Source organism: Dendropsophus ebraccatus, chromosome 8, assembly GCF_027789765.1.
Source record: "Dendropsophus ebraccatus isolate aDenEbr1 chromosome 8, aDenEbr1.pat, whole genome shotgun sequence".
Taxonomy (NCBI): domain Eukaryota; kingdom Metazoa; phylum Chordata; class Amphibia; order Anura; family Hylidae; genus Dendropsophus; species Dendropsophus ebraccatus.
The window spans coordinates 117,926,161-117,940,346 of record NC_091461.1 but is presented as its reverse complement, the minus strand read 5'-3'; the positions used below and the strand labels follow the sequence as shown (position 1 = coordinate 117,940,346).

General features: G+C 48.8%; 1 protein-coding gene across 2 annotated transcripts in view; it reads left to right on the top strand.

The window, feature by feature from the left end:
* The window catches only part of COL24A1 (collagen type XXIV alpha 1 chain), a 186,625-nt gene extending 180,463 nt beyond the window's left edge, over positions 1 to 6,162 (top strand). For both annotated transcript variants that reach the window (XM_069981559.1, XM_069981558.1), the window contains 6 exons: positions 52 to 78; positions 1,166 to 1,231; positions 2,276 to 2,444; positions 3,523 to 3,632; positions 4,137 to 4,346; positions 4,819 to 6,162. In XM_069981559.1, the coding sequence (XP_069837660.1) occupies positions 52 to 78; positions 1,166 to 1,231; positions 2,276 to 2,444; positions 3,523 to 3,632; positions 4,137 to 4,346; positions 4,819 to 4,962 (726 nt within the window). In that variant the 3' untranslated portion in view covers positions 4,963 to 6,162. The remainder of the gene's footprint in view (positions 1 to 51; positions 79 to 1,165; positions 1,232 to 2,275; positions 2,445 to 3,522; positions 3,633 to 4,136; positions 4,347 to 4,818) is intronic.
* Positions 6,163 to 14,186: the final 8,024 nt, after the last annotated feature.

Below are 14,186 nucleotides of genomic sequence, written 5' to 3'. Positions count from 1 at the left end.
TTTAAAATGGCAAAACAATTGTAAACCTGAGATTTCAAATATCTATTTTAGGGTCCGCGGGGGGAGCCAGGACCAACGGTAAGTGTAAGAGATGTATTCATGTCAAGTATAGAGTTCTGCATCCATCATGGTCACACATCGATTGAGCCCATTAATTTCTAAGTAGAGTATATACCACAGCTCTAATGTGTATGGGGGGATGTCTGTAGTTTCCATAGAGGTCCCTAACCTTTAAAGGAGAAGTCTGGCAAAAATTTTATTAAAGTATTGCATTGCCCCCCAAAAGTTATAGAGATCCCCAAAATACACTTATTACAGGAAATGCTTATAAAGTGCTTTTTTCCTGCACTTACTACTGCATCAAGTCTTCACTTCCTGGATAACATGGTGATGTCACTTCCTGGATAACATGGTGATGTCACTTCCTGGATAACATGGTGATGTCAGAGCTGTGCGGCTGTGGCTGCTGGAGAGGATGATGGCAGAGCGATGCTCAGTGTCCCTCCAGTGCCCTGTGTCCCTCAATGTCCCCCTGCCATCATCTTCTCCAGCAGCCACAGCCCGCACAGCTCTGACATCACCATGTTATCCAGGAAGTGACATCACCATGTTATCCAGGAAGTGACATCACCATGTTATTCAGGAAGTGACATCACCATGTTATCCAGGAAGTGACATCACCATGTTATCTAGGAAGTGACATCACCATGTTATCCAGGAAGTGAAGCCTTGATGCAGTAGTTAGTGCAGGGAAAAAACACTATGTGCATTTCCGGAAATAAGTGTATATTGGTAATTTGTATAACTTTTGAGGGGTAATACAATACTTTGTAAAATTTTTATCAATCTGCTGAAAAAGAAAATGCTACTAAAATGAATTAAAAAACAAATGCAGGAATCTGCACACCCATGAGTAAAGGCTTATATAGTCAATCCAATATTCTCTGACTACCAGCAAAATTAAAGAGATTACCCAGGATTAGAATAAGCACAGCAGAAAAAGCGCCATCCCTGTCTTCAGGTTATGTGTGGTATTACAATTAATTCAAGTGTCCCCCCCTCACATAGTTCTGCCACATGTTCCCCAGGGACGTCACGTGTCTGTGCCCGTTATGGACAGTTTGTGCTTCTTTTTTAATTTTTGCTTTTCCATTTTATTACATAGAAAGTGATTGACGTAAACTCGGCTATTCAGGCCCTCATGGAGTCGCACGCAGCTTTGCAGATGGAGGTGAGGAGCAATCATTGCCATTTAGCACCAAACCACATTCATTTATTACACAGAATCAAATATAATGACATAGCTTGGGATAACTCGAGGAATTATTATATGCAGTATGCGGGAATATAATGTATGGTAATAAGATGCAAATTCTTAACTTTTATTGGTTGAAAAGTATTGTTAGGATTGTCCCTAGTGATGTCATGTGACCAGCTGCTACTACTGCTATGGTCTAAAACCGTTCTGATCTACAACCTTGGAAGGTATTGTTCTGGCTAAGGAGAGCCGGACGGTGTCCATATTCTTGCAGGAAACGCCCCCTGAGAAAACAGTATGCAAATGAGTTCACATCTAGGTAATAAAAAACCGTCTCTCTGGTGTCAGCTATAAGAAATATCCTATAGGTGGCGCTAGAAGCACAGTTTTCTTCCTTCTGGTGGACAGATAATTTTGCATACATTTCTATTCAATAGTGTCATTAGTTACTGTGGGGATTTTCAAACTGTTGTCATAAAAAAAAATTGCAATAAATTTCTAACGTGTTTTTATTATGCTTTTTTCCCCATAACCTATTAACCACCTGAACTAATGTTTTGCATGAACGTGTTATTCTGCGTCTAATTCTCTGTCTGTAACATTGTCATTCTCTGTATCATCTCGTCTCCATGTTACCCTCTGACCACATTGTTACCGACACGTTACCCTCTGACCACATTGTTACCGACACGTTACCCTCTGACCACATTGTTACTGACACGTTACCCTCTGACCCCATTGTTACTGACTCGTTACCCTCTCACCACATTGTTACTGACACGTTACCCTCTGACTACATTGTTACCGACACGTTACCCTCTGACCACATTGTTACTGACTCGTTATCCTCTCACCACATTGTTACTGACACGTTACCCTCTGACCACATTGTTACTGACTCGTTACCCTCTCACCACATTGTTACTGACACGTTACCCTCTGACCACATTGTTACTGACACGTTACCCTCTGACCACATTGTTACTGACTCGTTAAACTCTGACTACTAACATGCAGAGCTATCAAAATACTGAAGTAACCATACTAGACTTTAGCACGGAGGTCTTTAAAACACTCCATTACCTTACGGATTTAATGCACAGTATAAAGAACCCCCCTGGGACCCGGGATAATCCAGCTCGGATTTGTCGAGACCTTCTTCACTGTGAACGGAAAGTGACTGACGGTAGGTGCACCAAAACGTGTGCATGTTAGGAGGAGGGGTCCTAATGTACTGACACTGCATCGGGGCCCATGGCCTTGAGATTACGCGTTGACCATTGAAAATAGATCAGAAAGCGATTTCTATGAGAAATGTGTAATGCTTTATTTCACCTGTGGGTGGCGCTGCAGGGTAACAGAACCCTTACTGCCACACTTCATTATAAATTACAGCTGATCGCTGGTGGTCCCAGCACAGAGATCAGCTGAATGTCAAGAAACTTGTTGGGATTGTTCAAATAGGAGAACCTATTTAAAATATATATTGGACCTAAAATAATATGGTATGACACACACACATCTATATATAATATATCCTTATTATATGGGGTTTTCCAAGTTCACAAAAACATGGCCGCTCTCTTCCAGAAACAGCACCTCCGCTGTCCTCTGTGTGTGGCATTACAATTCAGCTCCATTCACTTCAATAGAACTGAGGTTAAAAGCCCCACAGCCAGAGGACAGGGGTAGCGCTGTTTTTGTATGAAAGTAGCTGTGCTTTTTCTAATCCTGGATAACCCCTTTACCTTGCATATTGTATAACTTGTATATATAACTTGTGTATGGAGCAGTCTCAAGAGGTAAATCTACTCCATACGTAGCGGGTTGGGTGCTATCTGCAGTAGACTCCCGCTACTATTGACCAATACCAGGGATCACACTGATGCCATTTAAAGGGGTATTCCAGGAAACACCCCCCCATCTCCGTATCTGGCTGTGCCAGCTCTGTTATGAATAGAGCCGCAGGTACGGCATGTGACCCGCGGCTTATTCATTCCTGTGGAGCCGACGGAAAGAGCCCTCATTAGGAATGAATAAGCCGCGGGTGTCACATGCCGATGGTGCAGTATTCCCGCACTCTTTGCACCAAAACAGCCTCATTGGCATATGGATTAAACTATAAAGTACATGAAAACGGTGCTGTGGATGAAGGTAAAAAACTTGTCTTCATCCTCAGCGCCCCCGGCACTATAGGGAGATGTCAGGTTAGTTGCTCCACATCACACTCACTGGCTGTATACCATCCGTATTGTATCTTCCAGGAAAATATTGGATTGACCCCAATCTTGGCTGCCCATCAGATGCTATAGAAGTGTTCTGTAACTTTACAGCAGGGGGACAGACGTGCTTATCACCCACCACTGTGACAAAGGTAACGGAACCTGGAAATCTACGGCCAACCACAAGGGGAGGGACAAACCTGTAAGAGGCCACCAAAACTGAGAGAGTCCTGCAATGTCTACCAGCCCCCTTCCCCAAAAGTGAGAGTCCTGCCACATCTACCAGCCCCCTCCCCCCAAAACTGAGAGTCCTGCCACATCTACCAGCCCCCTCCCCCCAAAACTGAGTCCTGCAACGTCTACCAGCCCCCTTCCCCAAAAGTGAGAGTCCTGCCACATCTACCAGCCCACTCCCCCAACTCTCGAAGAGTCCTGCCACGTCTACCAGCCCCCTCCCCCCAAAACTGAAAGAGTCCTGCCACATCTACCAGCCCCCCCCCAAAAACTGAGAGTCCTGCAACGTCTACAAGCCCCCTCCCCCAACTCTCGAAGAGAGTCCTGCCATGTCTACCAGCCCCCTCCCCCCAAACTCTCTTATGATCCATCTATTCCCATCTATTATTTAATGTACTAATTCATCTTTTCCATTTAACCAGCTGGAGTTCAGCGTTGGCAAGGTGCAGATGAATTTTCTCCATTTGCTGAGCTCTGAGGCCGTTCACACCATCACCATCCACTGTCTGAACACACCGGTCTTAGGGACAGATGTCGGTGGGGGGACGCCTCTCACCTTTAAGGGATGGAATGGCCACAAATTTGAAGGAAAAAATTTACTTGAAAGAAACGTTCTTCTAGATGAATGCAAGGTAAGACACACAGGTGCAAGGAGGAAACCAGAAGCAAGTAGGAAGACGTCAGGAGAGAGAAGTGTGACAGCACCAGTGAGCAGGGACAGGCCATACAATGCAGGACAAGGACTATTCTGTATGGGAATGTTTCTGTATGTACACACACACTCACCTATGCCTGGTCCCCCACAGGTGCCGGTCCCTTCCAGTCCCGCAATACTTATCTCTTCTGTTTCTAAGACAAAAATTTGAAGCCAATCACCGGCCGTTGTGGTGTCCCGTCTATACCAGTGAATGGCTGAGCTTTCAGGCTCGGACTTGTCTAAGAAACTATATATACATGTATATAATTTTTTAGGGACACTGGAATACCCTGTCAAAGGGGTTGTCTTATTAGGGATAGTGTTTTTAGAATGCCACAATAGGCTTCCTATCAAACAGCGACTTTGGAGTGGAAAGTGGAGATGATCCTCTTGCTCTCTTGTTGCAGGTACAGGACGGCAGCTGGCACAAGACAAAATTCAAGTTTCACACCCTAGAGACGAACCAACTTCCAATCGTTGACATCTCCAAGTTCACCCCCCTCCAGAGAGGACAGCATTATTTGGAGAACGGTCCAGTCTGCTTCCTCTGATCTCATGTAGACAACCAAGGGACAGCTGCTAAGTGCAAGTCTCTTTTCTATAAAAGAGCATATAAGGGAAGGTAGCAGTGTCGCCACTGCGTGACTATTACAGACCATTGTGTGGGCAATCTTCTAAAGAAGCCGGAAGAGACTTCCTCCTAAGAAGGACATAATTTCACAGGAGATAAAGAACTTTGATATTGATAGAGTATTTAAGTTTTTTATTAATCTTTTTTTTTTTTTTTTAATCAAAAACTTTATGTAAACCTGAGACAAATAGAAAAGCACTGTACAAGTTGCCTTCGAGGAAGCAGTGGGCTTGCTGAGGAGCAGTACTGGTTACTACTCTGGAAAGTGCAATAATGTTTTTGAAAAATAATTTTTTTTAATATAAGGAGTAACTCCGAATTAGAGGAGAGAACAATCACCTGCCCGGGCCGGAACACTTACCTTGGCTGATTCTGGTCCTTAGCAGACGTATACCTCTCATGAGATGGTACCCTACCTCTTCCGTGTTGCCTGGTGCTCATAAGAAAACAAGGTGCTCATGGCTTAAATGGAACCAGTCCGATTGCTTCCCGTCTGTATGTACTGGCTACATCACTCGTTCTCTTCCGTACATTTCAGGAGACGTTTATTTATATGAAAGGATCAATCTATTTTTTGTCATAGCCCCGCATAGCACAATGTATATGGTGCCTATAAGTCATATTTTCTTATTGTACAAAAAAAAGTAAAAAAAATTTAACTTTAAATAAAGTTTAGCCTTGTTCAGGATGTATTTTTTCCTCCTCCCCCAACATCCGATGGCATCCACGTTGTTAAAGTGTGTATATATTTTGTAACATGTATTGAAATTTTAATACAGCGGATATTTTATAATGCTGATGTTAAGTTATAATAATTGTAATCGTTTCTGATGTTTAGATGATGTTTTTTTTGTTTTTTTTTTTTGCAATATTAATTGGTGCTATTTTTTATTTAATTCAGATTGGTCTCCAAAAAAATAAATAAATAAAAATCCACGTTTCGATTTAAAAAAAAAAAAAAAAAAAGGAAATGTGGTCCGCAGAAGATGAACCTTATGTTAATTTGGCTTTCAGTGCGTATTGTTTGTTTCTACGTGTATATTGTAACCTATCATCATAGAATGAGATTGTCAGCCGTCTTTTACCACTGTAATAAAAGATCTGCCTTAGTGTTAATAAAACAGCGCTGTACACTATGAGGACCGGCCTCTGCTCTCTGTGGTCTCTATTGAAGTATAGCCATATTCCATAGTGCTTATAGATGAAGTATATATGGCTCCCAGACAGTTCTTGCACTGAATGGGCACCATGCAGAACCCAGACCTGTGGTGATCAGCTGATCACTGGGCCGGATTTTTCAGGAGACAGACCCTTTAGGGTGCGTTCACATGTACAGGATCCGCAGCAGATTTAAATGCTGTGTTCAGTTATTTAGATCAAATATGCAGCAGATCCGCACCATCAAATCCGCTGCGCTACGGTGTGTGTGACCTTCAAACTTATTTATGATCTGATTAAAGTAGACCTTTTGATCTGGTGATGAATCAGCTTGGAAGGTATGTATTACAGCACACATATTATATTACAGCACACATCCTATATTCTTATTTCTTAATTGTTACCTCTTAACCCCTTCGGGACCAGGCTAATTTTCATTTTTGCGTTTTCGTTTTTTCCTCCTTGTGCTTAAAAGGCCATAGCACTTGCATTTTTACACCTAGAGACCCACATGAGCCCATATTTTTTGCGTCACTAATTGTACTTTGCAATAACAGGCTGAACTTTTGCATAAAATATGCTGCGAAACCAGAAAAAAATATATGCGCAGTGAAATTTAAAAAAAAACACAATTCTTTTTCTTTGGGGGGGGGGATTGTGTTTTTACGCGGTGTGTCCTATGGAAAAAGTGACATATTTTATAAGTTCCTCAAGTCGTTACGATTACAAGGATATATAACATGTATAACTTATATTGTATCTGATGGCCTGTAAAAAATTCAAACCATTGTTAACAAATATATGTCCCTTAAAATCGCTCCATTCCCAGGCTTATAACGCTTTTATCCTTTGGTCTATGGGGCTGTGTCAGGTGTCATTTTTTGCGCTATTATGTGTTCTTTCTATCGGTACCTTGATTGCGCATATACGACTTTTTGATCGCTTTTTATTACAATTTTTTTGGATTTGATGCGACCAAAAATGCGCAATTTTGCACTTTGGGATATTTTTGCGCTGACTCTGTTTACCGTACGAGATCAGGAATGTGATTAATTAATAGTTCGGGCGATTACGTGTGCGGCGATAGCAAACATGTTTATTTATTTATTTACTTTTATTTATAACCTGGGAAAAGGGGGGTGATTCAGACTTTTATTAGGGGAGGGGGCTTTTTATTGACAACACTTTATTTATTTATTTTTACACATATACTAGAAGCCCCCCCTGGGGTTAGGGTTATTACCCCCTGGGGTTAGGGTTATTCCCCCCTGGGGTTAGGGTTATTCCCCCCTGGTGTTGGGGTTATTCCCCCCTGGTGTTGGGGTTATTCCCCCCTGGGGCTAGGGTTATTCCCCCTGGGGGACTTCTAGTATATACACTTTGATCTCTCATTGAGATCTTTGCTGTATAGTTATACAGTAAAGATCAATGAGATCGGCACTCGTTTGCTTTCGGCTGCTGCAGCCGAAAACAAACGAGTGCCGAGCCGGGGACGGTGCCATCTTGGAGCAGTCCCCGGCCGGCTTCAGTAACTGAGATCTCCCCCACTAGACACCAGGGAGCGGCTGAATCTGGTAATCTTTGACAGCTGCCTCCGATTATCTAATTAGCGGGCACGGCGATCGGACCGTGCCCGCTAATAGCCGCGATCCCGGGCTATATGAGGCACCCGGGATCGCGGCGGTCCAGAGCGGGGTCGCTGCGCGGCCCCGCTCTGAACACCCGCACGAGGACGTACAGTTACGTCCTCGTGCGGGGAAGAGTTAAAGTGTCACTGTCGTTTAATTTTTTATTTTTATTTTTTTGCAGAAATCAATAGTACAGGCGATTTTGAGAAACTTTATAATTGGGTTTATTAGCCGAAAAATACATTTTCATCATGAAAAAAGAGTTTGAAGCTCTCCCCCCTGTCTTCATGGTTGTCTACGGAGAGGGGAGGGGTGGATGGAGATGAGGCACCAAAACAGAACAACAAAGAGTTAATTTACAGCGACATCACCAGGCTATCTCCTCTGACTGACCTCTCTGACCTCTGAATACCGGCTTTCATGCATTTCCCGCTGTGTAATCCTTTGTTCTCTGCTCTCTGCTAGCGACTAATCTCCCTCCTCCCCCCTCCCCTCTCCATAGGTTACACAGGGCCTGACTGATGTAAAAAAGACGAGATTTCCTGATAATGAGCAGTGAATGAGAGAGAGGAGGGAGGGGGGGACCTGGGGAAAGTCTTTTTGAATGCAGATAATGGCATAATTGCCAAATAAACCCAATTACAAAGTTTCTTAAAATCGCCTGGACGATTGGTTTCTGCAAAAAGAAACACAACAGTGACAGTTAATTCTATCTATGTGTACGGAGATAACTATATTAGGAGAAAGCATGGTGGAGTCTTTTCTCGTCTCTTACACTCAGGATTAGTCAGGCTAGGCCTATTCTCTATAACTAATCTTTACCACTGTAGATAGCAGCCAGAATTGGTGGAAGACCAGGACTAGACTGAGCACAGTTTTTTCTGTAAGTTTTAGGTTTCCTTCAGACACTAATTTTGCACTCCTTTATTCTGGCTGGATAAAAATATCCCCTGAATATGCTGGGAGTGTGATAAACTGTGACTGAGCCTAAAACGTACACTAAAGGGTGGAAAAAACACCATGTGGGGGTGACTTGTCATATTTCCCTATTGATGCCAAGCTAACCTCTGGCCATTGTGTTTTTAAGAAATAATTTCTGAGCAAGACATCAAAACCACATTGTGAGAAAGTGCGGCATAAAGCATGCTCTATAAATATGGACTGGCATACTAATGAGTTATCAGCTGGCTGTAACAATCCGATCGGTGGGCACAGCTGGCACCGGGCACTTTTTTCTCTTCATTTCACGGCTCCTGTTTCAGTGAAATTCTGAAATCTCCCAACTATGACCATAATATACGGGGTTCATCAGAAGATTCAGAACAACACAAACACTGTCAATGAACAAGATGCTTGACCCTTCTGAGGGGCCGAGAAGCTCTGCTTCCATCAGAGGACTCATCAGGGCGGGCTGTAGCAATATTACTGCCGGCTCTTAGCCGATCTTGCTGTGCCACGATGGTTTTATTATTCTACACAACAACCCAACCCGACTATTCTCAAGTCATGGGGCGGCTCTAGTCACTCAGCAGAGGAATCATTCTCCATACCCAGCAGCCTCTGTTATACCGCAGCTGGAATAGTTGTCAGGATCTACTGAAAGAGAATCGTCCAATATGAATATGTCTGAGTTGGACAAGTGACCATCAGGCTGTTTCCCTATTAAATATTTTCAGAGGCGTTACTACCACTGTAGCAACCATAGTCAGGGCCGCCGATAGGGCAGTACAACCGGTACTGCCGTATGGGGCCCGGACCCTTAAGAGACATGGGGGGGGGGCCCGGCGGGCCCGCCGGCCGCCGCCTCCCGCCCGACCGCTACCCCCCCACCCCGACCGCTACCCCCCCACCCCGACCGCTAAGCTAGGGGGGCCCGCACGGCCCCCCTTGCCACCTGGGGGGGGGGGGGGGGTTGTGCCGCTTCGGTCCGGTGAGCTTCCGGCACACGCTGCCTCTATCACTGGCCGGAAGCTCACAGCTGCAGCCCTGCGGTCCTTCTCTCCTGCTCGGCAGCGGCGCACGTGACGTCATCGCGCCCAGCAGGAGAGAAGTTCCTGGACCGCGGGGCTGCAGCTGTGAGCTTCCGGCCAGTGATAGAGGCAGCGTGTGCCGGAAGCTCACCGGACCAACGCAGCATGGGAAGGGGGGACCTGCCTCACCTGCCTCTGCTCCCTCACCTGCCTCTGCTCCCTCTGCTCCCCTGGCTCCCCCGGCCGCTCCCTCTTCCCCCCGCCTCTCTTCCTGTACCCCCCCCCCTCCAGCCTCTCTTCCTGTACCCCCCCCTCCAGCCTCTCCTCCTGTACCCCCTTCCAGCCTCTCCTCCTGTACCCCCCCTCCTGTACCCCCCCTCCAGCCTCTCCTCCTGTACCCCCCCTCCTGTACCCCCCCTCCAGCCTCTCCTCCTGTACCCCCCCTCCTGTACCCCCCCTCCTGTACCCCCCCTCCAGCCTCTCCTCCTGTATCCCCTTCCAGCCTCTCCTCCTGTACCCCCCCTCCTGTACCCCCCTCCAGCCTCTCCTCCTGCACCCCCTTCCAGTCTCTCCTCCTGTACCCCCTTCCAGTCTCTCCTCCTGTACCCCCTTCCAGCCTCTCCTCCTGTACCCCCCCTCCAGCCTCTCCTCCTGTACCCCCCCTCCAGCCTCTCCTCCTGTACCCCCCCTCCAGCCTCTCCTCCTGTACCCCCCCTCCAGCCTCTCCTCTTGTACCCCCCCTCCAGCCTCTCCTCTTGTACCCCCCCTCCAGCCTCTCCTCTTGTACCCCCCCTCCAGCCTCTCCTCTTGTACCCCCCCTCCAGCCTCTCCTCCTGCACCCCCCAGCCTCTCCTCCTGCACCCCCCAGCCTCTCCTCCTGCAACCCCCAGCCTCTCCTCCTGCACCCCCCAGCCTCTCCCCCAGCCTCTCCTCCTGCACCCCCCAGCCTCTCCTCCTGCACCCCCCAGCCTCTCCTCCTGCACCCCCAGCCTCTCCTCCTGCACCCCACAGCCTCTCCCCCAGCCTCTTCTCCTGCACCCCCCAGCCTCTCCTCCTGCACCCCACAGCCTCACCCAGCCTCTTCTCCTGCACCCCTCAGCCTCTCCTCCTGCACCCCACAGCCTCTCCCACAGCCTCTTCTCCTGCACCCCCAGCCTCTCCTCCAGCCTCTCCTCCTGCACCCCACAGCCTCTCCTCCTGCACCCCAAAGCCTCTCCTCCTGCACCCCACAACCTCTCCCCCTAGCCTACCCTCCTGCACCCCCAGCCTCTCCCCCAGCCTTTCCGTCAGCACCCCCCCAGCCTCTCTGTCAGCACCCCCCAGCCTCTCTGTCAGCACCCCCCAGCCTCTCCTCCTGCACCCCCTAGCCTCTCCACCAGCACCTCCAGCTGCTCTCCCTGCCCCCCAGCTGCTCCTCCTGCCCCCCATCTTCTCCCCCTGCCCCATCTGCTCCTCCGCCTGTCCCCCATCTTCTCCCCCTGCCACTCCAGCTGCCCAATCTTCTTCCTGCCACCCTAGCTGCCACCTATCTGCTCCCCCTGCCTGCCACCCCAGCTGCTCCTCCTGCCCCCCATCTACTCCCCCTGCCACCCCAGCTGCTGCCCCCGAGCTGATCCCTCTGCCCCACATTGCTCCCTCTGCCCCCCCAGCTGCTCCCCCTGCCCCCATCTACTACCCCTGCCCCTCTCACCCCAGCTGCTCCCCCTGCCCCCCATCTGCTCCTCCTCCTGCCCCCATCTACTCCCCCTGCCCCCAGCTGCTCCCTCTGCCTCCCCAGATTCTCCCCCTGCCACCCCTAGCTGCTCCCCGTCACCCCAGCTGCTCTCCTTCCCCCTGTCACCCCAGCTTCTCCCCTTCACCCCAGCGGCTTCCCCTGGCACACCCAGCTGCCTCCCTTCCCCAGTCACCCCCAGCTGCCTGCTTGCAGACTAGTTGTGGTCGGAGAAGTCTTCTTGATTGCTGCGCCAGATGGAGAAGAAAGCAAGAAGCGACGGCAATCGGAGAAGACGTCACCGGTGAGTCATTAGTAACTGCACTGTAATCACTTCTATAGTGTGCAGAGCCTGTGTACCATTGGGGTCTAAATGGGTCAGTGTATTGTTTGCAGTAGTGTACTGACACAGCCCCGCAGTCACTACAGTACACTAGCGCAAACTTTTAAACTAGGACCCAACTACAACAGCCGCAGGCACTACAACTCCCAGCATATGCTGAGGGCTGCAGACTGTCAGTAAATGCTGGGAGTTGTAGTGCCTGCAGCTGTTGTAGTTGGGTCCTAGGTGCATTATACACTGGAGGCTTTGTAGCATATAAGAATACATAGATCTGTGGGGGCTCAGTGCGGTGAAGTGACCCCAGAACATCACTAATAGGGGATAGTGGTAGATGTTTTTGTTCTATCCCTATTAGTGATGTTCTGGGGTCACCTCCCTGCACTGAGCCCCCACAGATCTTTGTATTCTTATATGCCACAAAGCATCCAGTGTATAGGACCCAACTACAACAGCTGCAGGCACTACAACTCCCAGCATGTACTGACAGTCTGCAGCCCTCAGAGTATGCTGGGAGTTGTAGTATAGTGTAGACAGATGTATTGCTGGACCTTCAGGGCTGATGGTTGTCACCCACAGATTGCAGCCACCAGGAGCCTCTGCACACAGTGATTTATTACAGGGTTGTCCTCTCAGAGACTACAACTCCCAGCATACCCTGAGAGCTGTATAAATGTAGGGATTTGTCACAGATACAGATGAATTCAGGAAAGGAGCGGGTCAGCATGTCGTGTCTCACTGGTTCTATATTGGTGGGCCCCAGGTGCCCCAGTCCGACACTGGACAGAAGCGGCCCCCAAACTAAGACGTCCCCGGCTCCTTCCTTCCTCCATCACATTTGTTTGATGAGAATAGCGGGCATCAAGCAGAGCGACACCCAAGTGCCAGGGTATATACCATGCATGTACAGCAACGTGGGGGGGGGGGGGGCGCCACAGCGTGCAAAGTGCCTAGGGCAGCATAAACTCTAAATACAGGCCTGGCTGCCGGCACTTCATACCAGCAGCCTATGGGAGGCCGGGCCGTGACCTCTCCGGCAGGCGTGATCATGTGACGTCATCACGCCTGCCGGAAGTCCCGTCCCTGCGGCTCGCAAGATGGAGCCCGAAGAGGAGGAAGAGCTGCTGCCTGCACAGCGCGGATTAGGTGAGTAGGATGTTTGTTTTTTTAGGGGCACCTCTGGGGGCATTATTAGTTCGAGGGGGGCACCTCTGGGGGCATTATTAGTGTATGGGGGCACCTCTGGGGGCATTATTAGCATATGGGGGCACCTCTGGGGGCATTATTAGCATATGGGGGCATTATTAGTTCATGGGGGGCACCTCTGGGGGCATTATTAGTATATGGGGGCACCTCTGGGGGCATTATTAGTATATGGGGGCACCTCTGGGGGCATTATTAGTATATGGGGACACCTCTAGGGGCATTATTAGCTCATGGGGGCACCTCTGGAGGCATTATTATCTCATGGGGGCACCACTGGGGGCATTATTAGTGAATGGGGGCACCTCTGGGGGCATTATTAGTATATGGGGGCACCTCTGGGGGCATTATTAGTATATGGGGGCACCTCTGGGGGCATTATTAGTATATGGGGGCACCTCTGGGGGCATTATTAGTGTATGGGGGCACCTCTGGGGGCATTATTAGTGTATGGGGGCACCTCTGGGGGCATTATTAGTGTATGGGGGCACCTCTGGGGGCATTATTAGTTCATGGGGGCACCTCTGGGGGCATTATTAGTGTATGGGGGCACCTCTGGGGGCATTATTAGTATATGGGGGCACCTCTGGGGGCATTATTAGTGTATGGGGGCACCTCTGGGGGCATTATTAGTGTATGGGGGCACCTCTGGGGGCATTATTAGTGTATGGGGGCACCTCTGGGGGCATTATTAGTGTATGGGGGCACCTCTGGGGGCATTATTAGTTCATGGGGGCACCTCTGGGGGCATTATTAGTATATGGGGGCACCTCTGGGGGCATTATTAGTATATGGGGGCACCTCTGGGGGCATTATTAGTGTATGGGGGCACCTCTGGGGGCATTATTAGTATATGGGGGCACCTCTGGGGGCATTATTAGTATATGGGGGCATCTCCGGGGGCATTATTAGTATATGGGGGCACCTCTGGGGGCATTATTAGTTCATGGGGGGCACCTCTGGGGGCATTATTAGTATATGGGGGCACCTCTGGGGGCATTATTAGTATATGGGGGCACCTCTGGGGGCATTATTAGTTCTTGGGGGGCACCTCTGGGGGCATTATTAGTATATGGGGGCACCTCTGGGGGCATTATTAGTATATGGGGGCACCTCTGGGGGCATTATTAGTTC